Source organism: Oryctolagus cuniculus, chromosome 8 (genome assembly GCF_964237555.1).
Source record: "Oryctolagus cuniculus chromosome 8, mOryCun1.1, whole genome shotgun sequence".
Classification (NCBI taxonomy): domain Eukaryota; kingdom Metazoa; phylum Chordata; class Mammalia; order Lagomorpha; family Leporidae; genus Oryctolagus; species Oryctolagus cuniculus.
In genome coordinates, this window is record NC_091439.1 from 89,507,949 (window position 1) to 89,530,523 (window position 22,575).

At 40.8% G+C, this 22,575-nt stretch overlaps 1 protein-coding gene across 6 annotated transcripts in view; it reads left to right on the top strand.

Moving 5' to 3' along the window:
• Window positions 1-22,575, top strand: part of CCDC158 (coiled-coil domain containing 158) — an 87,455-nt gene that overhangs the window by 11,483 nt on the left and 53,397 nt on the right. For 5 of the 6 annotated variants that reach the window (XR_007909219.2, XR_011378391.1, XM_051819666.2 and 2 more), the window contains exons 2-6: window positions 12,834-12,976; window positions 16,826-17,043; window positions 20,441-20,550; window positions 20,659-20,986; window positions 22,069-22,145. Coding sequence is in view for 4 of the 6 variants with exons in the window: in XM_051819666.2 (XP_051675626.2) it covers window positions 12,907-12,976; window positions 16,826-17,043; window positions 20,441-20,550; window positions 20,659-20,986; window positions 22,069-22,145 (803 nt within the window). In the remaining 2 variants the exon portion in view is untranslated. Of the gene's footprint in view, window positions 1-7,536; window positions 7,618-12,833; window positions 12,977-16,825; window positions 17,044-20,440; window positions 20,551-20,658; window positions 20,987-22,068; window positions 22,146-22,575 lie in introns of all 6 variants that reach the window. The other variant, XM_051819665.2, reaches the window with a different exon arrangement.

Below are 22,575 nucleotides of genomic sequence, written 5' to 3' on the forward strand. Positions count from 1 at the left end.
TAGTAATCTGACATTTCTCGCATGCACATTTTAGAATCTTTTTATTTATGTTTTACGGTGATGAGTTTCATTGAGCAGTATATTGTGGTGAAGATCTTTTCTGGCCACGTCTAAAAGGAATTCTATGTGCTTCCTGTACTTGGATGTCCCTGTCTTTCTCCAAATTAGGGAGATTTGCTGTTATTATTTCACTAAAAAGGTATTCAAATCCTTTCTCTATTTCCATGCTTTCAGGAACTCCTAGAACCCATATGTTGAGTTGTTTTATAGTATACTGTAGATTCCCATGAGTGTTTTTAGTTTTCTAATTTCCTCTTCTTGTCTTTGGTTTGACTACATAATTTCCTGTGCTTTGTCTTCTAAGTCCACTATTCTTTCTTCTGCTTCACCCATTCTGTTGTTAAGGTTTTTCACTGCCTTTTTATTTGTTCTATTCAATTCTTCATTTCATTTTGATTTCTCTTTTAAGATTCTCAATTTCACGGGAGAAATTTTCTTTTGTGTCCTGTACGGATTTCAGTAGTTTCTGCATTTGCTTCTGATTACTTCTGTGTAACCTTATGATCAATTTCTTAAATTCCATTTCTTCTATTTCATCATCCTCACAATCTAGTATTAAAAGTGTTGTGTTCTTTTGGGGCATCATGTTATCTTCCTTATTCGTGTTTCTTGAATTGGTACATTTGTTACTCAGCATTTGTGGAGATACTCATTGGTTTCCTTCTTTTTTTTTTTTTTGTTGTTGTTGTGGTGGTGGTGGCTTTCATCTTTGTACTATGACTCTGTAGATAAGTGGAATGTCTGCTTTCAGTGAATATCTAGAGGCTTGTAGTGGGTGTGGCCAGGGAGCTCTGTTTAGTTCTCCAGGGTTAAGGGCATGCCTAAGGTCACACCCACATTTGGTGCAGTAAATCTCTCTCTCTCTGTTTTTAATCAGAAGGGACATTTATTCTGCTCAGCTGAGCTCCTCTCCTCAAAGGAGACTAGTGCCTGAGTGCTAGCTCCAGTAGGTATATTTGTCCGCTCTGTCCCAAGGACCACACAAAGAATCTGTGCAGTCCTCAGTGTAAGTTCAGATTCCGCAGCAATGTCCCTCACCAGGTAACCAGGCAGCCCTGAGCCTGTGGAGTCTCCCACTGTGACTCCCCTAAGCCCCAGCCACACCGTGGTTCCTCCCACACACCGTCAGTTTTTTTCACAGTCCCCTTACAGAAGCCTCACACAATCATAAGCTCCTAGACCCCTGTTAGTTCTCCCCACCAGAGTGGGGAGTTTTCATTTGGCTGGTTGCTGTTACATATGTCTAAAATGGTGCCCACTCTATTGGCTTGCTACAGGTCACCATTGTAAAGTGATTAGGGAAGAGAAACGTATCTGTCCCATCCTTTTGTTTTTCCTCCTCTATTTTGGCAGGTACACTCTCCCCCACGGGGCTCCAGGACAGGTTCCCACTAGGCTCTTCCTACAGCTTTTTTGCCAGTGGCTTGGGCTGCAGTCTGGTCTCACCTCACTTTCCAACGTTGGTATATAGGCTCTTGGCTGCTGGAGTCACAAGTTGCGGGCGTTCACACCCTCCACATAGGTCCACCGTGTCCCTCTAATTTCAGTAATTTCCTCTGCCATTTTCTCCCTAACTCTTCCATGAAACTACACTCTCTCCACTTTTTAAAAGCTCTCTTCTCCTGTACTAGAGAAGTAAGCTCCCTCCCTACTCTTCCATCTTCAACCTCCTGGTTCACTTGGGTCTTCCTTCTTCTTGTAATCTACTTTCATATAAAAAAGAGTTAAACAATTTTTGTGGATCCTGTTATATATCTATGATATTTTTGTAATATTTAGTTATTTAATTGAAAGGCAGAGTTACAGAGAAAGAGCGAGAGATCATTCATCCTCTGGTTCACTTGACAAAAGGCTGCAATGGCCAGAGCTGGTTCAGTCCGAAGTCAGGAGCCAGGAGCTTCCTCCAGGTCTCCCGTGTAGGTGCAGGGGCCCAAGTACCTATGCTATCTTCTGCTGCTTTCCAAGGCCATTAACAATGAGCTGGATCAGAAGTGGAGCAGCCAGGACTCAAACCGGCACCCATTTGGGACGCTGGTGGCGTTGTAGGTGGTGACTTTACCTACTACACCACAACACCACCTCCAATATATGCCTGTGACTTAGGTGTTACCCAAATCTCAACTAATAAACTCGTGTGTTGAACTTTTTTTGAAAATAATGTTGCAGTTAATTAAATATATGTTAACAGGCAGGTTTTAAATATTTTCATTTTATAAGTATTAATAGAATAGGTAAAAATAAGAATATCCAGAAATCGAAGTATCTCTTATTCTAGTTGTATTTAATAGCATATACAATTGATAAATCAATTTATTAGATCTATTTGTATTTTATTTTGGAAACTGTGAAGCCTTGAACTTGATGAATGCCTAAACTGGAATATCTGAAATAGAAAAGCTAGAAGAGCTTTATGTTTTTGATTTTCAGATTATTCAGTGGAGCTGTCTGCATTCCACAGAGGTTTCTCCAGGCCACAGAAAAGGGTGTGTCGTCAGGGCACAGATAATTTAAAGGCTTAAAAAGGGTTGAGAAATAACAGGTGCAAGCTCATGGAGTAAAGGTGGAAATTGAGGCTCAGGAATAATTTAAAAACTATGTTGTCATAGCTACCCAATGACAGAACTCTGCTTCCTCATTCCAAGTTCTGTGTTTCTTCTATATTGCCTCCCTGTTAGCTGGGGTTATGTAGAAGCTAAGTCTGAACTGAAATAGCTTAATTCTCTATTATTTTACAATAGTCCTTGTGTTTAGTCAATGCAGATTAAACCTACTTTCTTTTCTGGACCTATATGAAATTTGTGTCTTCTTTTTAGAGAAGCAGAATGAAGTAGCCATTTATTTTGGGAAAGTGATTTAGTATGCATATATGAGTATACTGCTTAAATGGATAGTAGCACTATCTTAAATAATTATTACCATACTATTATTTATTATTACTATCCATATTTATTTGAACAGCAAGTGATAGTGAGGGGGGAAAGAAATAGAATTCTTTCATCCACTAGTTTACTCCTCAGATGGCTGCAGCAGTGGCTGGGCCAGGAAGCCTAGAACTGCCAGGAGCCTGGAACTGCATCTGGATCTCCCACGTGGGTGGCAAAAACTCAAGCATTTGAGTCACTGTATGCTGCTTCCCAGGTGCGTTAGCAGGGAGATGGGTTGAAAGCGGAGCAGCCAAGACCTGAACCAGCACTCTGATAAGGGATGCAGGCGTCCCCAAAGGAAGCCTAACAATGCCTACCCCAATGCCTGCCCCAGCCCTTCATCTTTTGAAATATATACTCTATCTCCATCTGACAGTCTTACAAGAGGTTTAATATTGCTCTCAAGGGCACAACAGTGGTGGGTGTTGGTGTTTGCACATCAATTAAGGTGCCATTTTGGTATGCCTGCGTTCCATACCAGAGTGCCTCAGTCTGGCTGCTCAGCTTCCAATCATCTTCCTGCTAATCCTGAGCACCCTGGGAGGCAGCAGGTGATGGCTCAAGTACTTGGGTTCCTTACACTCAAGTAAGAGACTCTGATTGAGTTCCAGACTCCTGCCTCAGGCCTGGCTGAGCCCTGATTGTTGGGGGCATTTGGGGAGTGAACCAGTAGATGAAAGAACTCTATGTGTCTTTCTGTCTGCCTTTCAAAAAAATTAAATAAAAGCAAGAGATCACAAAAGCTAGTAGACTACAGACCTGGGATTTGAATGCTCAGTGTCAGTGACAGCATCTAGAAAGAATGTGATTGAGAAAGCAGACAGGGAGAGTGATGTGAAGTTATTGAGCAAATAATAGTAACTTGGGCAGTACAATGTTGGTCAGCATTAAATATATCCCTACTGTGTTTCTGAGACTGTACCAACCCAGATATATTATATTTGGATCAATGCAGGGACACTGCAGAACTTCCCAAGGAGAACATACCTGCTGTCTGGTTCTAGCAGAATGCATGCATCAGTCCTGTAAATTCCTCAGTCGTGGGTTTGACGAGGGGCTTGAGTCATTAGTTGATGAAGTAGTCTGTACTTAATCAAAATAAGGCTTCAATTCTAAGTCACTTTCTATGGAGGCAGTTATTTATTCTATCATAGTCGTGGGAAAGGTTAACCTTAAGAAGCAGCCATGGGCTGATGCTTATGCTGTGGTGTAGCAGGTAAAGCCAGTGCCTGCAGTGCCGGCATCCCATATGGGTGCTGGTTCTAGTGCTGGCTGCTCCACTTCCTATCCAGCTCTCTGCTGTGGTCTGTGAAATCAGTAGAAGATGGCCCAAGTCCCTGGGCCCTTGCATCCGTGTGGGAGACCCAGAAGAAGCTTCTGGCTCCTGGCTGCAGTCTGACCCTGCTCTGGCTGTTGTAGCAATTTGGGGAGTGAACCAGCAAATGGAAGATCTCTCTCCTTGTCTCTCCCTCTCTATCTGTAACTGTGCTTACTTTTTATTTTTTAAAAATGCATTTTTAATAAGATTTATTTGTTTGAAATGCAGAGACTTACAGAGAGAGGGGAAGATACAGACAGAAAGGTCTTAAATCCACTGGTTCACTCCCTAAATGGCTGCAATGGCCAGGGCTGGGCCAAGCCTAAACCGGGAACCAGGAACTTCTGGATCTCCCATGTGGGTGCAGGGGCCCAAGCATTTGAGCCATTCTCCACTGCTTTCCTAGGCACATTAGCATGGAAGTGCATCAGAAGTGGAGCAGCCGGGACTTGAACCGGTGCCCATATGGGATGCCGGCGCTGCAGGCAGCAGCTTAACTTGCTATGACATAATGTTAACCCAGGTGCCTTCCAAATAAATAAAGATAAATAAATAAATCTTTTAAAAAGAAGAAGAAATATCCACAAGAAAAGAAATCAAGGTAGGTACTGTTTACACCAGGGAAAGTGCAATAGTGTCATATACATCCTCATAGCCTTTGGGAATCCATGCAGCAGGGATAAGAACTCGGGATATACTTTTAAGCCCATTAGCTTTACTGTGTAACCAAAACTGAAACCTATATTTTTCTCCAAAAGTCCTCTTGGTGGTCTGTAGTTTTCTAAGGCCTTATCTGCAACATTCCAATCAAATAACTAAAGGAGAATATTTATATATTTAATACTTGTCAGAAATTTAAAGCCCCTTGCACTGTGAACCTGCTCACAATTTTAAATCAGGCAGCATTGTTCGTACTTTGGGCTTATCAGAAGAGGCCAAGATTTTATCTCTGTATTTTATTCAGGGATTTAAAGCAAACACATGTAAGTTTATGTTATGATCCCCAAATCAACCAAGTGTAGAGTTTTAACCAGTTTTTTTATTTATTAAGGCAAACACCCTTCTTTTTCCATAAATCATTAATAATTCCATAAGCCTTATGCCTGAAAATAGAAATAATATATTTTTAAAGATTTATTTATATATTTAAAGTTAGTTACAGAATGAGAGAGAAAGGGAGAGAGCTACCATCTGCTGATTCACTTTCCAAATGGCTGCAGTGGCTGGGGCTGGGCCTGACTGAAGCCGGAAACCTGGAACGCCATTCAGGTCTCCCACATGGGTGGCAGGGCCCAAGTACTTGGACCATTTCCCACTGCCTTCCCAGGCATGTTATCAGGGAGCTGGTTGGAAGTGGAGCAGTCAGGACTCATACTAGTGCCATATGGGATGTAAGCATTGCAGTTGGCATCTTAAGTCATTGTGCCAGCCCCAGGAATAATGTTCTAATTCTTACGACGTTATGAAAGTAGAGAATCACTGAATGTCTAGCCAAATTGAGAACATAGTCAATCTAAATTAGTGAAAATTTGATTTATAAATATTTTGTTATTTTTAAAAAAATTTATTTATTTGAAAGGCAGGGTTACAGATAGAGGTAGAGATAGACAGAGAAAGATAGGTCTTCTGCTGGTTCACTCCCTAATGGCCTCAACAACTGGGGCTGGGCCAGGCCAAATCCAGGAGCCAGAAACTTCTTCCAGGTCTCCCACTTGGGCCATCTTCTGCTTTCTCAGGCGCATCAGCAGGGATCGGAAGTGCAGCATCTGGGACTTGAACCCGCGCCCATATGGAATGCCAGCACTGCAGCCTGGTCTTTAAGCTGCTGTGCCACAGTGCTGGCCCCTGTTTTTATTTTTTAAAGATGTATTTTATTTGAAAGGCAGAGTTACAGAGAAAGAGAGAGAGGAAGAGGGAGAGAGGGAGAAAAAAATCTTCCATCTGCCTGTTCACTCCCTAAATGGCTGCAACAGTCAAGTCTGGGACAGACCAAAGCCAGGAGCTGCTTCTCAGTCTCCTACATGGGTACAGGGTCCCAAGGACTTGGGCCACACTCTGCTGCCTTCTTAGGTGCAACAGCAGGGAGCAAGCAGGCGGCTTTACCTGCTAAGCCACAGCACAGGCCCCACAATTGTTTTAAATGTTTTTAAATGCAGATTTCATTATTCTAAGGCACAAAAAATAACAAATAGTATTGGCAAACCTAGGGGTAAGCAGATTATTTGCAAATGAATGGTCATTTTAAAGCTTTCAAGGGAGAAGGCCCTGTCCTTGAGGGTTAAGATGCTGCTAGGGTCACTTACATCCCACATTGGAGGGCCTGGGTTCAAGTCCCAGCTCCACTTCTGATTCCCACTTTGGGGTAGCGTGCACCTGGAAGCCAGCAGATAATGGCTTCAGTTAGTTGGGTCCCTGAGTTCTGAGTTCCTTGGTTTGACCTGGCCCTGCACCAGCTGTTGTGTGCTCTTGGGGAGTTAACCAACAGAAGATCCCTGTCTTTGTCTCTCTTTCAAATAAAAAATGAAAAATTTTAAAAAGCAATGTGACTTAAACATTAAAAAAATTCTTACATAAATCTATCTGTCGTCTTTAAACTACTAATTTTGTAAGAAAAAAGCCCCTCTAAATGCTGCTTTCCAGTGACCTGTTACCAATGAGTGGTACTGAATGCATGAGTACATTGCATTCGTCGTCATCTGTCAAAGTATGGTTTCCACATCAGAACATCTAAGCTCAAACTTGCCCTTTATTCTCTCCTCTCTTCTCCAGCTTTTAGTGTGCATTTTCCTTACCCTGTTGTTTGTTTCCCACTTGATAATAAAGATACTGGTATCCAGCAGAGTGGATTAGTTTATCATTTCCCAATACTGGACTATGATCCTACCTGCCCTGCTCACTCCATGCTTTTGACCTAATTTAAAGTAACATTGCTCAGTAATTTGAGTTTTCTAAGAATCAGTCATTTTCCTAAAGAACCCCCAAATAGGTTGTTTTAGTGTGTAAAATTACACACCAAACATTCACAATAACTTTGTTTCAATAACGTTGCACACCCCTTCCCCCACAAACGGCAGTCTTCTCAATTTGGAACAGTGAAATTGCCTAGCAATCTTGACTAACATTCTATTTGTTATAATTCTCCATGAAATGTCTCCCTCCCTACTACTTATTTCCTAGAAATGATGGCATGGAATATATTCAGGTAGAATTTATCTTTAATTGTGGTTTTGACAGATGGCACTTCGGTAATCAAAAAGAGGAAACTGTTATTGAAAAGAATGGAATTCTGTTCAATAAAAACAGTTTAACTCACAGGTTGGTTGGCTTTTTTAACAGTATGCTTATAATTATGAAGTAATGTAAAATAGTAAGTGTGATGTATAATCTCTTTCACTTTGACAGTTTTTACTTATGTCTGTTTTAGTTTTTTATTTTTTAAATAACTAGGATTTTGGTTTATTAATTTGATCTATTGTTTTTCTGTTTTCTACCCCACTTTTTGCTTTTATTGTTAATACTTTCCTCATGTGCTTTCTTTTGGCTTACTTTTTTTTCTGTTAAAGATTTAATTTATTTTCATTCTTTTATTATTATTGAAATAGGTGTTCAGGGCTAGGAATTTTCCTCTTCAGTGTTTTTAATGTATCTGACCAATTTTGATTTGTAGTATATTATTATTTTCAGAAATTCTTTAATTTCTGCTTGCATCTCTCTTAGCACAAAAGTTATTTAATAAACAGCCTTCTGGTTTCCAGGTGGAGTAGCCTTTTTGTTTTGGGTTTTCATTTTCAATTTCTAGTTTCATTCCATTGGGACCACAAGGTATTGAGTTCAACATTACTACTTCATGAAACCTACCAGTCTTTCATTTGTCCCCTAGAACATGATGGATTTTTGCATGTGCTCTTGAGAAGAAGGCATGTTCCCTGCTATCTAAATATAATGGTCTATTTCAGTGATTATTTCTTTTTTTAAAAAAAGATTTATTTATTTGAAAGTCAGAGTTACGCAGAGAGAGAGAGAGAGAGAGAGGTCTTCCATCCGATGGCTCTCTCCCCAGTTGAATGCAACAGCCGGAGCTATGCCGATCCGAAGCCAGGAGCCAGGAGCTTCCTCTGGGTCTCCCACGTGGGTGCAGGGGCCCAAGGAATTGGGCCATCTTCTGCTGCTTTCCCAGGCCACAGCAGAGAACTGGATGATCAGAAGCGGAGCAGCCGAGTCTCGAACCGGTGCCCATATGGGATGCTGGTGTTTCAGGCCAGGGCGTAACCCGCTGCGCCACAGCACCAGCCCCTATTTCAGTGATTATTTCATCTAAATCTTTTATAGTCTTACTTTTTGTCTACTTGGTATGTGGTATTGAGTGGCCTGTTAAAGCCTCTTGTTATTACTGTTTCTAGTTCTTATTACAACTTCTGAAATTGTTTTTTTTTCTAAATTATTTATGTTATGTGGCACACAGGTAATCAGAAGTACTATATCTTGATTATAGAACATGGCTTATACCTATATACCTTATACCTTATACTTTAAGTGTCCCTTTGTCTTTAATGCTGTTTGGCTTGAAGACTACTAGGCCTGGTATTGGATTCTTTTATATATATATATATATATATATATATATATATATATATATATGAAAGAGTTACACAGAGAGAGAAGGAGAGGCAGAGAGAGAGACAGAGAGGTCTTCCATCTGCTGATTCACTCCCGAGATGGCTGCAGCGGCCAGAGCTGCACCAATCCTAAGCCAGGAGCCAGGAGCTTCTTCCAGGTCTCCCACACCAGTGCAGGGGCCCAACGACTTGGGCCATCTTCTACTGCTTTCCCAGGCCATAGCAGAGAGCTGGATCAGAAGTGGAGCACCTGGGACTCGAACTAGTGCCCATATGGGATGTCGGCACTGCAGGCGTCAGCTTTGCCCACTATGCCACAGCGCCAGCCCCTGGTATTGGAATGTAACCTGTACTTTCTTCCTATTTTAATTTGCTTGGTGACTCTTTATTCCTTTATTGTTAGTCTTTCTGCATCTCTTGTGTTTTAAGCATACCTGTTGTACACAGCATAGAGAATTTTTTTTTCTTAATAAGCCAATTTGAAAACCCTTTTCTTTCAGTAGGTAAGGTGAGTCCCTTAATGTCTATCAATATGCTGTTGTGTTTGGTCTAAATTCTATCACATTATTTTCACATTAGTGTATTATCTTTTAGTGTAACTACTTTATATATTATGTTATAGTTGCTGAATTTATTTGGTGTTACTTCTTTCTTTTCAAAATTTGTTTCTGTCACTTAAGAAGATTTGTTATTTTTACTGTAGTGGCTATTTTTGTATTAATATCTTTTCCAATGCTCTTGTAAACTCCATTTTTCTTCCATAAACTGTGTTCTTTGATTACTACTGACTTCCTTTGTAAAGCTATTTGGTGGTCTTCTACTTATCCCCCCACCTCCCAATCTAGCCATCCTCCCATTTTTGGTTTCATTTGTCCTCCTTTGTCACTATGATAGTATTTATTTATATGTTGTTTTCCGGGGTTGTGGTCCCAGCCTTATTTTGGTCTCAGCTCTACAACTGAATGGTGAAAGGTTCACCATCAGCCCTTGAAGTTTACCCTAATCATCTATTTTAATGTTTGTCTTTACATTTTTTCCCCCAAACTTTATTTAGAAGAAATTTAAAACTACATAAAAATTGAAAGTTTCACCAGTTGTTGACCCCTGGCCACATTTCCTGGTCATCTATTGATTGGGTGAAGTTCATCCTCTCCAGTAGACCTCCTCAGAGGGGCCTGGGGGTGCAGTGTTCCGACTTGTAGAAAGCTGTATGACTGTGGCCTTGAACCTTTAGAAGGAGATCTTGGATGGATGTGATATCCTTGGTTTGTACTTTCTGTATATTTCTTTTAAAATGTTGCCTAGCTTTGAATATTGTTTTTGAATAATGCCGGTCTGTTTTTTATGCTGATCCGTTTCAACTTTTTTGCCTGGATCCCTGAGGATTTTTCTCTCTTTTTTTTTTTTTTGGCCAGGCAGAGTTAGACAGTGAGAGAGAGAGACAGAGACAGAGAGAGAGTTATAGACAGTGAGAGAGAGACAGAGAAAGGTCTTCCTTCTGTTGGTTCACTCCCCTAATGGCCGCTACGGCCAGCGCTGCACCAATCCGAAGCCAGGAGTCAGGTACTTCCTCCCGGTCCCCCATGTGGGTGCAGGGACCCAAGCACTTGGGCCATCCTCCGCTGCCCTCCCGGGCGACAGCAGAGAGCTGGACTGGAAGAGGAGCAACCAGGACAGAATCCAGCACCCCAACCGGGACTACAACCCATGGTGCCATCACTGCAGGTGGAGGATTAGCCAAGTGAGCCACAGCACAGGCATAATCTTCATTTTTTTTAAAGATTTTTTTTTATTTATTTGAAAGATAGAGGGAGAGACAGAGAGATCTTCCATCCACTGGTTCATTCTCCAAATGGCTGTAATGGCCAGGGCTAGTCCAGACTGAAGCTAGATACGTGGAACTCCATCCAGGTCTCCCATGTGGGTGGCAGGGCCCAAGCACTTGGGCCATCCTCTGCTGCTTTCACAGGCACATTAGCAGGGAGCTGGATCAGAAGTGGGGCATCTTGGACTTGCCGGTGCTCATATGGGATGCCAGTGTTGCAAGTGGCAGCTTAACCCATTGAGCCACAGCTCTGACTCCGGTTTTCCTGATTCTTTTTCAATGCCGTTGTGAATTTCTCTTCACAATATATCATTCCTTTGTACTTTATAAATTTCTGATGTAATTTTTGACTTCCGTAATGTAGTCAACTCTGATTTCATTTCTTCCCATTTGGTTTCTTGTCCATTTCTGTTCTTAGATTTTTACATTTCTGATTCATATCTCTCAAAGCTTATTTGAGAATATTTCATTCAGTGTAGAATATTTTGTCCATTTTTCTTTGAGTTAGTGTTTGTTCTTCTGGGAAAGGGCACTTCTGATCAGAAAAACTTTGATCTGCATTTTCTATTTTGCAGTAATCTTGTATGGATATGGTCTGGTTTTATGTATTCCAGTTCCTCTTGTGGACATGGTTCTTCCACGTGGCTTCTTTTATTGGGTGGTGGTGATGCTGGATGGGAGGCATGCAGGGCAGAGGGTGTATCTTGCTTCTGTTTTGTGGTTTTGCTGTTTTCTTAACTTTCCTCTCACTTTCTCTTTTCCCTTTTACTGCCAAGTCTCAGGGAAGTCCCCCTCTTTTCTCAATAGTTGGTTCCCCCAAGAAACACTGCCGCTCTACAGCTGCCACTTCTTCAGGCCCTCCATACCCTTAGTCAAGGCCATGGATGCTAAGGTTCCAAAGCCGCACAGTATTTTGGCTCCTGTCGGCCCATGTATCGGTGGTAAAATTGCCCGTATTTTCTCTCAGTCTTCTCACCTCTGATATTTTTCAGTCTTTTCAGCCCCTCCTCTCCCATACTCCTCAGCTCAGGCTTGCAGTGGTAGTCAGTGGGATGTAGGAGCTCTTTCGGGTAAAAAAAAAATTGCCAGTTTCTCAGAGATAATTTGAAGGACGTGGTTTTCTCTGTCTTCTAGTGATGCATGGAGTGTGTGTGGTGTTATTTGTCCTCCTTGTTGATGTCATTGTTGTTTTGGAAGGATGAAGGAGAGATTTGGAATCAGGCCACCTCCATTGTTTACCAAAGCAAGAACTCTCTTCTTGACCTAATCTGAAGTTGTAACAACTGGAACAGGCGTTTGGAGTAGCAGTTAAGAGACCTGCACGGCGTTCTTTGGTTCTGTTCCTCACTTCAGCTTCCTGGTCACTTCCTCACTTCCTGTTCACTTCCCTTTCAGCTTCCTCACTTCAGCTCTGTTCCTCACTGCAGCTTCCTGCCAGGTCACCTCCTGGAAGGCAGTAGATGACGGCTCAAGCAGTTGGGTTCTGCTACCCACATGAGAGACCTGGGTTAAATTCTTGGCTCTTGGCTTTAGCCTGGCCCACCTCTAGGTGTTGCAGGGCATTTGGAAAGTGGACCAGCAGAGGGAAGATCTTTCTCTGTTTCTGTCTCTGTGTGTATGTGTCTCTTTCTCCCTGCCTTTAAAATGTAAATAAGCAACAAAAATTTTAAATAAAATTGTGATTATACTTGATATTAAAGAAGTTTTTCAGCTTTCATTAATGAATTCTAATTTGATGATTTCTGGCTTTTATTAAGGAGACATTATCTTCCATTATTTGACAATGCAACTTTATGGGACACTCAAAAAGAGAAAGCCTCTGCCCCAAAGCAGTGCACTAATTACCAAAATAATTAAAGTGTTTATTTTTTACTTTCAGGTTATTTTTAATAATTCCCTTAGCTATTAAAATCCATTTTCCACAGTAAGATTCTTTTGCTTACTGATCTACATAATAATAAAATATTTCTTTGCAGTTGCTGTTCTAAGGGAAAAATTATTACTGAGTTTCAGCTGTTAACAAAGTCAGTTTTTTTTTCCTGTGGATATTTTTCATATAGTACTAAAGATTAAATCCCTGTTTTTCATAGACAAGAACTGAAGAACCAAACAAGGAGGCATCCATATCTCAAGATCTCTTCAGAAGAGGTATCAGTAGTTAACATGGAACAGAAAGCTTGTGAGTCAAATAATGAAGATCTTTTATCAAGTAGTGGCATCACATCCAACGGAGGTATGTACATGTAGCCTTTATTAAACCAGTAGAGAAGAAATTAGAATTAAGCACTCTTCATAGTACTCATTCAAGCTGCTATTCTTCAGGATGTTTTGTTTTTAACTGCGCAGAACATGCCTTTGTGTGTCTACCGTATTGTTTATTGTTCTTGAAGAGGAAAGTGTTTAGTCTTCAATGAGCATGTCTGTGTCTTAGTATATGTTTACATTATCTCTTTAGCTTAAATTGTTTCTGTGTTGAGGCATGTCAACCTCAGCACATCCCACTATGTTTCCTAAGGTCTTCTCTTGTGTTTCCTAGTCCACCCAGTGTCAGATTCTTCATCATTTTTACTCCTTTTCTCTCACCTGCTCCCACATCCAGTGAGACTCCTAGTTCTGCTCCTTATACTCTAATACATTTTCCCCTCTCCATTCCCATCACCACTGCTTTGGTTCAGGCACCCATTGCTTTTGATTCAAATCAGTCAGGGAAATGGACACAGCTGGAATAAATAGGTGGCTTTTAATACAGGGAATTGGTTACTTGGGTGTGAGAACTGTGCAACCTAAGGGGCTGAGACAACCCAGAATTGACACCTATAGGAAGCTGTGATTGCCTTTGGGCTGGTAAGACAATGAGAAGGGGAGCTGCATGAGGCAGAGAAGCAGGAGCTTGCATGCAGGAAAGCTGCCTGGAAGGTGCTGCCAGAGCCCATTCAGGTAGAGTGAGGGGAAGCAGGGCCTTGGCTTCTTCTGTCCTCCTGCCTTCTGTTCTTCCCAGCGCTTCCCATTGCAAAACTTCCCTGAAGCGGTGCTTGTGAAATGGCCCAGCAAGTTAATCCTGCAACAGCAGCATCCCGTATCAGAGCCCAGACTGCTCAGCTTCTGGTACAGCTCCCTGCTAATGCACCTGGGAAAGCAGCAGAGGATGGCCCAAGTGCTTGGGCACCTGCTACCCACGTGGGAGACCTTAGTGGAGTTCTGGGCAGCAAGCATTCTTTATTATCACTGATTGTTGTTAATTCGAAGTGATGTAATACACTGCTGTCATTACTGTTGATACTCAATTGTGTTGAATTTGGCTACCCCCTGTAAGTTGGCTCCTGTGTCTATTTTAAAGATATGACCCTCACTTCATTGTTTTTTGGCACATCAGAAAAGCTCCAGGTTCACCCCAAACTTTGCCTATTCCAACAGACCTAACATCAACCATTTTGCTAAGAAGCCCTGGTTCCTTTTAGGAGGGAATTGCATTTAGAAGCCAGAATCCTTTGTGCATGTTTTTCCTGGGCCATTGTGGCTATGATCCTTTAGTGGCAAAAGCTAGCAAGCAAGTAGATCTTTTTCTCATAGGTTCACACTGATAACTCAAATTCAAATCCAGTACTATAGTGTTCTTCCTCATCCTCCCCAGTCCATATTTATCTACCCTGCAATGAAAATCCTAATTTCCAAAAACATCAATAGTTATCCATTTTCTCTCTTCTGTAATACACATGAAATAGTTTCTTAATTGTATACCAGCACTACCATTATTAACAACTTCCCCACAAAGTAATGTTCACTAAGACCATATAGTCAGGTATAGTGTTCTCAAGTTATTTGAAGGAACTATGTATTTTCTCTGTGAGACTAAGTTGTCAGTTTACTGTTCAGGTATTTTTAAAAATATTTTTTTATTTATTTGAGAGGTAGAGTTACAGACAGCGAAAGTGAGAGACAGAGAGAGAGAGATCCTCCATCCTCTGTTGATACTCAATTGTTCACTACCCAAATGGCTGCAACGGCCAGAGCTGAGCCAATCCAAAGCCAGGAGCTTCTTCCAGGTCTCCCACACCAGTGCAGGGGCCCAAGCACTTGGGCATCTTCTACTGCTTTCCCAGACCACAACAGGGAGCTGGATCAGAAGTGGAGCAGCTGGGACCGAACTGGCACCCATATGGGATGCCTGCCTAGCAAGGTACTCACTTTTCAATGCTTTCGGCTGCTGGAGTCCTGAGTTGTGGGTGTCCATGCCCTCCGTGTTGGTCCACAGTGTCCCTCTAATTTCAGTATAGTTTCTTCTGCCATTTTATCCCTAACTCTTCCTGAGACTACACTCTCTCCACATTTTTTAAACCATCTTCTGGACTAGAATAGTTAGCTCCTTCCCTACTCTGCCATCTTGGAACTGCGCCCAGGTATTTTATTTTTGTTAATATTCAATTTTGTTTCATTTTAACTTTTTCCTTATATATAACACTTATGTGACCCAAAAGTAAAAGCTTTAATAGCACAATGTGTTTAATAGTCTTGCCCCATCCATATCTTTTCCACTATTTCCACTTATGCCTGTACCCCATTGATAGCTGTTTTCATGAGTTTCTTCTTTTTTTAAAGATTTATTTATTTATTTGAAAGGCATACTTACAGAAACACAGAGGCAGAGAGAGAGAGAGAGAGAAAGGAAGGAGGTCTTGCATCTGCTAGTTTACTCCCCAAATGGCCAGAACGGTCGGAGCTGAGTGGATCCAAAGCCAGGAGCCAGGAGCTTCCTCCAGGTCTCCCACATGGGTTCAGGGGTCCAAGGAACCAGGCCGTCTTCTACTGCTTTCCCAGGCCATAGCAGAGAGATGGATTGGAAGTGGAGCAGCCAGCAGACGAGCCAGTGCCCATATGGGATGCTGGTACTGCAGGTGGTGGCCTCACCTGCTATGCCACAGCGCCAGCCCTTCATTCTTTTTTCAGGATTTATCAAAAATACTACACACACACACACACACGCACACACATATGTATACTTATACATAAAGTTTTATTTTTTCTTTCTTACCAGGAGGAGGTGAATTAACCTCTACCACTTAAAGGAAAGAATATTAAAAACATTTTAGACATATTTTAAAACCACCAGGTGCTCTCTTGTCACAAATTATTTAAATTTCTCTCACATACATGACACCTACTCTCTCCCAAGAAGGCTCCCAAGAGCCTGGTCCCATTACAGCATTAGCTCAAGGCCAGAACTACTCCATATAAATTAGGTTCATTTGTGGTTGAAGGCTTTCACTGTAATTATTGAAGTATAGTTCCTTGAGCAGAGTCCCTCTTATTCTGAAGATTTGTGACACCCATCATACAATTGTAGGACAGGAACAGGACAACCACCATCACCATCCCTGGTCAAAAAGGGCTTAACCTGAGCAATGCAATGCTGAAATCCAGTGGGCATAAGTAGGCTATTCCTTGATTAGGACTCAAAGCCCAGGAGTAATTCTCCATAGTTCTTGCTTCTGTTCTCTGGACTTCCTCCCCTCATTTTTTTTTTTTTTCTGGACTATTTATTTATTTGAAAGACAGAGCAACAGAGAAAGAGGGAGAGAAAGAATTCACTCCATAAATGGCTGCAACAGCTAGAACTGGGTCAGGCTGAAGCCAGGAGCTGGGAACTCCAGTCAGGTCTCCCACATGGCTAGCAGGGGCCCAGGCACTTGGACCACCATCTCTTGCTTCCCAGGCGCATTAGCAGAAAGATGTATTGGAAGTGGAGTAGCTGGGATTCAAACTAGCACTCTGATGTGGGATGCTGGTCTTGCAAGCTGCAGCTTAACCCCCTGTGCCACAACACCAGCCCTTCCTCTGGACTCTTAAGTCTGACTTTGAGTCATCCTTCCTTTGGGATGAAAAGGTAGCATGTTTTTTGCTGAGCAGTTTTTTCAGCCTGTACCTTGTGTTCATCTCTGTCCGAGCTCTTACTATCCTTCACTTGCCTTTTTTCTCCCACAAGATCTTGAGCTCCTTTAGGATTCAATAACAAAATCACCTAGCATAATATTTATCACAAAATTATTTTAGGAATATGTTAATTAATGAATTCTTTAATATTTAGGTCCTTCAAGTCCATTTTTTGTGTCTTCTCTTCGTGGTACAATAATTGAAAACACATCTTCACCTGGGACTTTGACACAAATTCCATTTTTCCCTAAATATGAAGCGGAACTTGATTCTCATAGAAAAGTCATTCCTTATCCTGGAAAGGACCACATTGAACGTGTTTTGGAAGAATATTCACATCAAGTCAAAGATTTACAGAGAAAATTAAATGAAGTGAGTTGCATTTTTCCCTAAAGGACCTACTGCCATTTCATTTTGGGGGCATGATGGTGAGGGTCATTGCCTTAGAACAGAATAAACTTCCTGGAAGAAAAAATTAACAATATATTGGTTAAATTTATTAATTTGATATGTACCTCCTATTTCAGTATTTAGAACTGAGCTGATGAAAAGTCTACAAATGTGTTTTCTTCTTGTTAGTAATTATTCATAGTGCTTTGATTTCATGATATAACTGTAATGAAATTTGAATAGCTCAAATGTTACAATTAGTGATGTTCATCTGCAGGTATAATTAATTGTTTCAGGCCTGCTGCCCTGCTATCATGATGCCTGATTTCTTTTTAGAGAACAGGGTGTAGGGTAGGTTTTTGGGTAAATGTGTATACATGATGGCTGTTTGCAAATATTTCAAGTGAACTTTATGTAGACTAAAGCTAGCTTTACAACTGCATATTGGGTCCCAGTAGTGTACTGTGTAAAATTCAAACTTCTTAGCATCATATACAAAGCTCCTCAATATCTCACCTGTCCCCAGTACACTTAGCCTCATCTGCTCCCTGTTCTCCAAACCTGCCTTCTATTCCAGCAATGTCAGTCTACTTGCTCTTCCCTGGACACACTATGCTAATGTAGACCTTCATGTCTTTTCCCAGCCATTCCCTCTTTTCTGCCCTGAGTACCTGGCAAACTTCCTATGCATTGAGACTCACCTCAGGGATTTCCTTCTCAGAAGCCTTTTCTGTAGGCAGAATTAGATGTGTTCCCTACCCAGACATTGCTATTTGTGCATATCCACCGTAACAGTACATCATCGTATTATATACGTTGTCTTCCGCCTCAGATTTTGTAAGCACTTTTAGAGGAAAACCCTGCAAATTTATTAAGGGCTGAGAATTAGGTTTGTTTGGGCTGTTCTTGAAGAGCTCTTTTCCCACAGACTTCATGGAACACATAGATTTCCTCAAGTTCATTCTTATTCAGTCTCTTGTTCCATTCAGACCCTCCATAGGAAGTCGTAGAGATTCACATGGCTTCTGTTGCCAATTATATGCCAATATAATTTGTGTTTCTAGTACAGACCTCTTATCTGAGCTCTATGCCAGTTAGTGTACCCAGGTATTGCTTGGGGTTTCCACTCAGAATGTTCTTCGGGCTCTCTAAACTCAAACGTTTCCAACTGGTTATGTGTTCCTTCTCCCAAACCTGCTTTACTCTGTGTTTTCTCTAGCTAAATGTGGTGCCACCTTTATGTCATTGCACAAGGCAGAAACTTGGTTCATTCTTGATACTTCTGTCTGTCCTGACGTCTACTTTATCACTCCATCCATTAATGCCACGTACACACTTCTGAAATCTGTTTGCATTTTCACTTTTGCCATTCTAAATTCATATTACTATGGTCATTCACTTGGACTGCAGGGGAGAAATTAAAGGGAGTTACTGTATAGTAACTACATATATGAGGGTACTTCGAAGACCATGGTAAAATGGGATTAAATGATGTTTATTTTGGTGCAAAAACTTTTGAAATCAGTATATACAATGTTTGTAAAACATTCATGGAAATGCATATTGTAGAATTAGTATATGTGAATTTAAAATTTCTTGCAACAAAATAAACTTTTTAGTTTTATTTTCCTTGAACTTTTGAAAGTACCCTTGTATGTTATCAACTGCAGAGTCCAATAATAACATATGACTTTTCCTTTCTTGTATAAGTCTTTATTTTTCCTATGGTTGCTAAATGCCTTTCTTTTTCCTTATACTATTTACCTTTATCATATCCTTATTTTAAAGCATGTGTGTGTGTGTATAATGGGTTTTCTATCAAGTCCTCCTTTAACGTCGGACTTTCCAGGTATCTTCTGACCTTTTGCATGGTCTAGATTATTTTCTCTTAACTGCAACTGTTTCCCTGAGACTCCTGTCATTGCTTTCTTGTTTGGATTTACAGTTTCACTGTTTTCTTTTTTCTCTATCTATGTCTTCATTTAGTCAAAACATATGCTTAGTAACTTAAGAAGAGTGTGTTGTAGATACATCTTATGAATTTTTGCTTGTGCAAGAATTACTTTATTTTGCAGTCATACTTCATTGATAATTTGCCTGAGTAAGGTGCAAAATCATTTTCTCTTAATCTCTTGAATATATTCTGTCCTTGGATTCAGTATTGCCACTGAGAATAGATGTCTGTCTGATCATCATTTCTTTGTAGATGACATAGTTTTACTTAATTAAATTTCATCTTTATAAAGTCATCTGTGTATCACTAAAATTCACCATAACATACTTAAGTATGGATTTTTGTTTTTTCATTCACTGTGCTGGGGACTCAGTAGACCCTTTGGCTTGTAGGTTTCTATCTTTTTCTTTGAGAAATGCAGTTGTGTTCTTTGCTGTAGCAGTTTCCTTCCTCTGTTTTCTCTTTATTAAGTGTATACTAGTCATATATTTCTGTTTCCTATGTTGAATCTCTAAACCTCTTACCTGTACTTTTAAATTTTTGTCTGCTTTTTCTACTTTTGGAAGACTTTCTTGACTTCAGCATTTCTACTGAATTAAACTTTTTAGTTGGCAACCATATTTTTAATTTCCAAGATCTCTTCTGCTCTGCTCACTTCCTGGGCAGTGCACCCTGTTAGTGTTTTATGGCTGAGCATCTGGAATTTCCTGCAACTGCAACTTTTGGGAAGTGTTCTTCCATTCCTTGTATTTTCTGTCTGTGTTTCCTCTGGATCTTTTTTCTAGGTGTTTACTTGTTTAATCTTAGCCTGTTTTTTTTGTTTTAGAATCTTCTTCCAGGTTCAGTGATTTTTGTTTTTCTGTTCATACTCAAGGATGAGACAATAGAAAAGCTGATGTCAAACTCTCTGTTCATGAGCAGAACTTGATTTTCTTTGGTATGATTAGGTAAGGCATCAATTATTATGCTGGGCAATCCCTCACTGCCTGATTTTAGAAATCACTGTAAATTTCTCTGTAGTAGAACACTTTGATTTTTAGGTGATAGTGTCTGTTGCCAAGCAGTTTATGTGTATAAGAGGTGTGGGTTGAGATTTTTGTATACAAAATTTCAGCCAGTTCTCCTATTTTAAGGAGCAAAACTTGCTCCCATTTTCATTTTGAGCCAGAGGACAGATTTATTTTAGATTTGTTGTAAAATAGAGAAATGGATTAAAATAGGAACCAGGTTTGAGACAAGGAGACTGGTTACAATATTTCAGTAATCTAGGTAAGAAATGATTAGAATTGCAGCTGTGGGAGAAGGGAATGCTGTACACATAAAAATAAATTAATAACATAGTCTTTAGGAATTTGTTGTCTATAAGGAAATGTGTTCTTCTAATGAAGATTAATTTGCATGGCTCTTTTTTTTTTTTTTTTGAAGAGCAATGAACTACATGACAAACAAAAGTATTACTTAAGACAGTCGGTCATTGACTTACAAACAAAACTTCAGGAGATGCAAATGGAGAGAGATGCCATGGCTGACATCAGGTTGGCATTTGTTACTGAAATTATTTTAAAATTTTACAATCTGTAGTAAAACTACTGTATGAGTTGAGTTTTATCACTATTATTTCTTTTCTTTCACTTATTTCATAGACGAAGGGAGAGTCAGTCCCAGGAGGATTTAAGAAATCAGCTTCAAAATACAGTTCATGAGCTTGAAGCTGCCAAATGCCTTAAGGAGGACATGCTGAAAGACAGCAACACACAGATAGAGCAGCTGAGAAAAATGATGCTTAGTCATGAAGGAGTGCTTCAAGAAATCCGATCCATCCTAGTTGACTTTGAAGAAGCCTCAGGCAAGAAAATATGTGAACACGACAGCATGTCTACTTTGCACTTCTGCAGCTTGGGCTCAGCTATTAGTAAAATTCTAAGAGAATTAGACACAGAGATTTCTTATCTTAAAGGGAGGATATTTCCAGTAAGTGGTGAGAACACAACTTTAATTTTATATTAAAATGCATTTAAGAATGGTAGATATTTAGCCTGGTTAGGATGCTTGTGTCCCACATCACACTGTTGGGGTTCAATTCCTAGCTCCAGCTCCTGATTCCATCTTCCTGCTAATGTAGACCCTGGGAGGCAGTGATGATCGCTCAAGTAGTTGGATGATGGTTCAGTTATCTGGGTTCCTGTCACTCCCATGGGAGACCTGGATTGAGTTCCCAGATCCTAGCTTTGTCCCAGCTGTTGTGTGCATGCATCTCTTCCACCTCCCTTTTTCTCCCCTCTTCCATTCTCCCCCTTCTTTTTTTTTTTTTTTTTTTTTTTTTTTTGACAGGCAGAGTGGACAGTGAGAGAGACAGACAGAGAGAAAGGTCTTCCTTTGCCGTTGGTTCACCCTCCAATGGCCGCCACGGCTGGCGCGCTGCAGCCTGCGCACCGCGCTGATCCGATGGCAGGAGCCAGGAGCCAGGTGCTTTTCCTGGTCTCCCATGGGGTGCAGGGCCCAAGCACCTGGGCCATCCTCCACTGCAGTCCCTGGCCACAGCAGAGGGCTGGCCTGGAAGAGGGGCAACCGGGACAGAATCCGGCGCCCCGACCGGGACTAGAACCTGGTGTGCCGGCGCCGCAAGGCGGAGGATTAACCTAGTGAGCCGCAGCGCCGGCCCATTCTCCCCCTTCTAACCTCTCCCTCTGCCTCTCTCTCTTCTCTCCCTCTGGCCCCCCAACTTCCTGTCTCAAATAATTAAATGCTTCAAAATGAATTAAGATTACTGTTAAGGATATAATTTTAAAGTTCTTAAAAGTAAGCCAAGATCTCATTTTTGTTCTCTGAAATAACAGAAGTTATTTATATAATCTCTCCTAATAAGAACTAGTTTGATTCACCTGTGTAGCTTCATTGAGTGTATGCTCAAAGTAAAAGATCCAAGAAGACATACTCATAGAATGTATTTGATTGTATTGTATCTATTTGCATCTCTCCAAATCGTCTCTTTAGTTGAAAATCTCTAAGCTTTAGATTTCCTAGTGTGTAAATCATGTCTCTTTAAAAACCAGGTAGAAGATCAACTTGAAGCACTGAAATCTGAATCGCAGAGCAAAATAGAACTACTTCTTCAACAGCATCAAGATAGGTGAGTGTTGCAGCCATCACTATAACTGGAATACCTGAGAGGAACTTCTAAGAAAGATAGGTTCATTTTGGCTTACGGTTTTGGAGGCTCTCATTCTAAGATTGGATGACCCCGTTAGCCTGGCATCTGATGAGGGCAGAATGCATGCAGAAGTATGAATCGTGTAGTGAGCCAGTAAGCAGACACAGGCAGCGCTGTCTTATATGACCAACTCTCTTTTGAGAACTACTTTCCAAGGGCAAGCCTGCTACCCCATGACCTAAAGACTTCCCCCTGGGCCCACTTCCTGGCTGCCATTATTAGATTAAGTCTCCGCCCTTAATCCATTGATCATTAGCATTAATCTTTTAAATATTAACATGAGACTTTGGGGTTTAAACATTGCATGAGTTTGTGGAGCCAAATTCTGTTTAAACTATAACAATAGGTT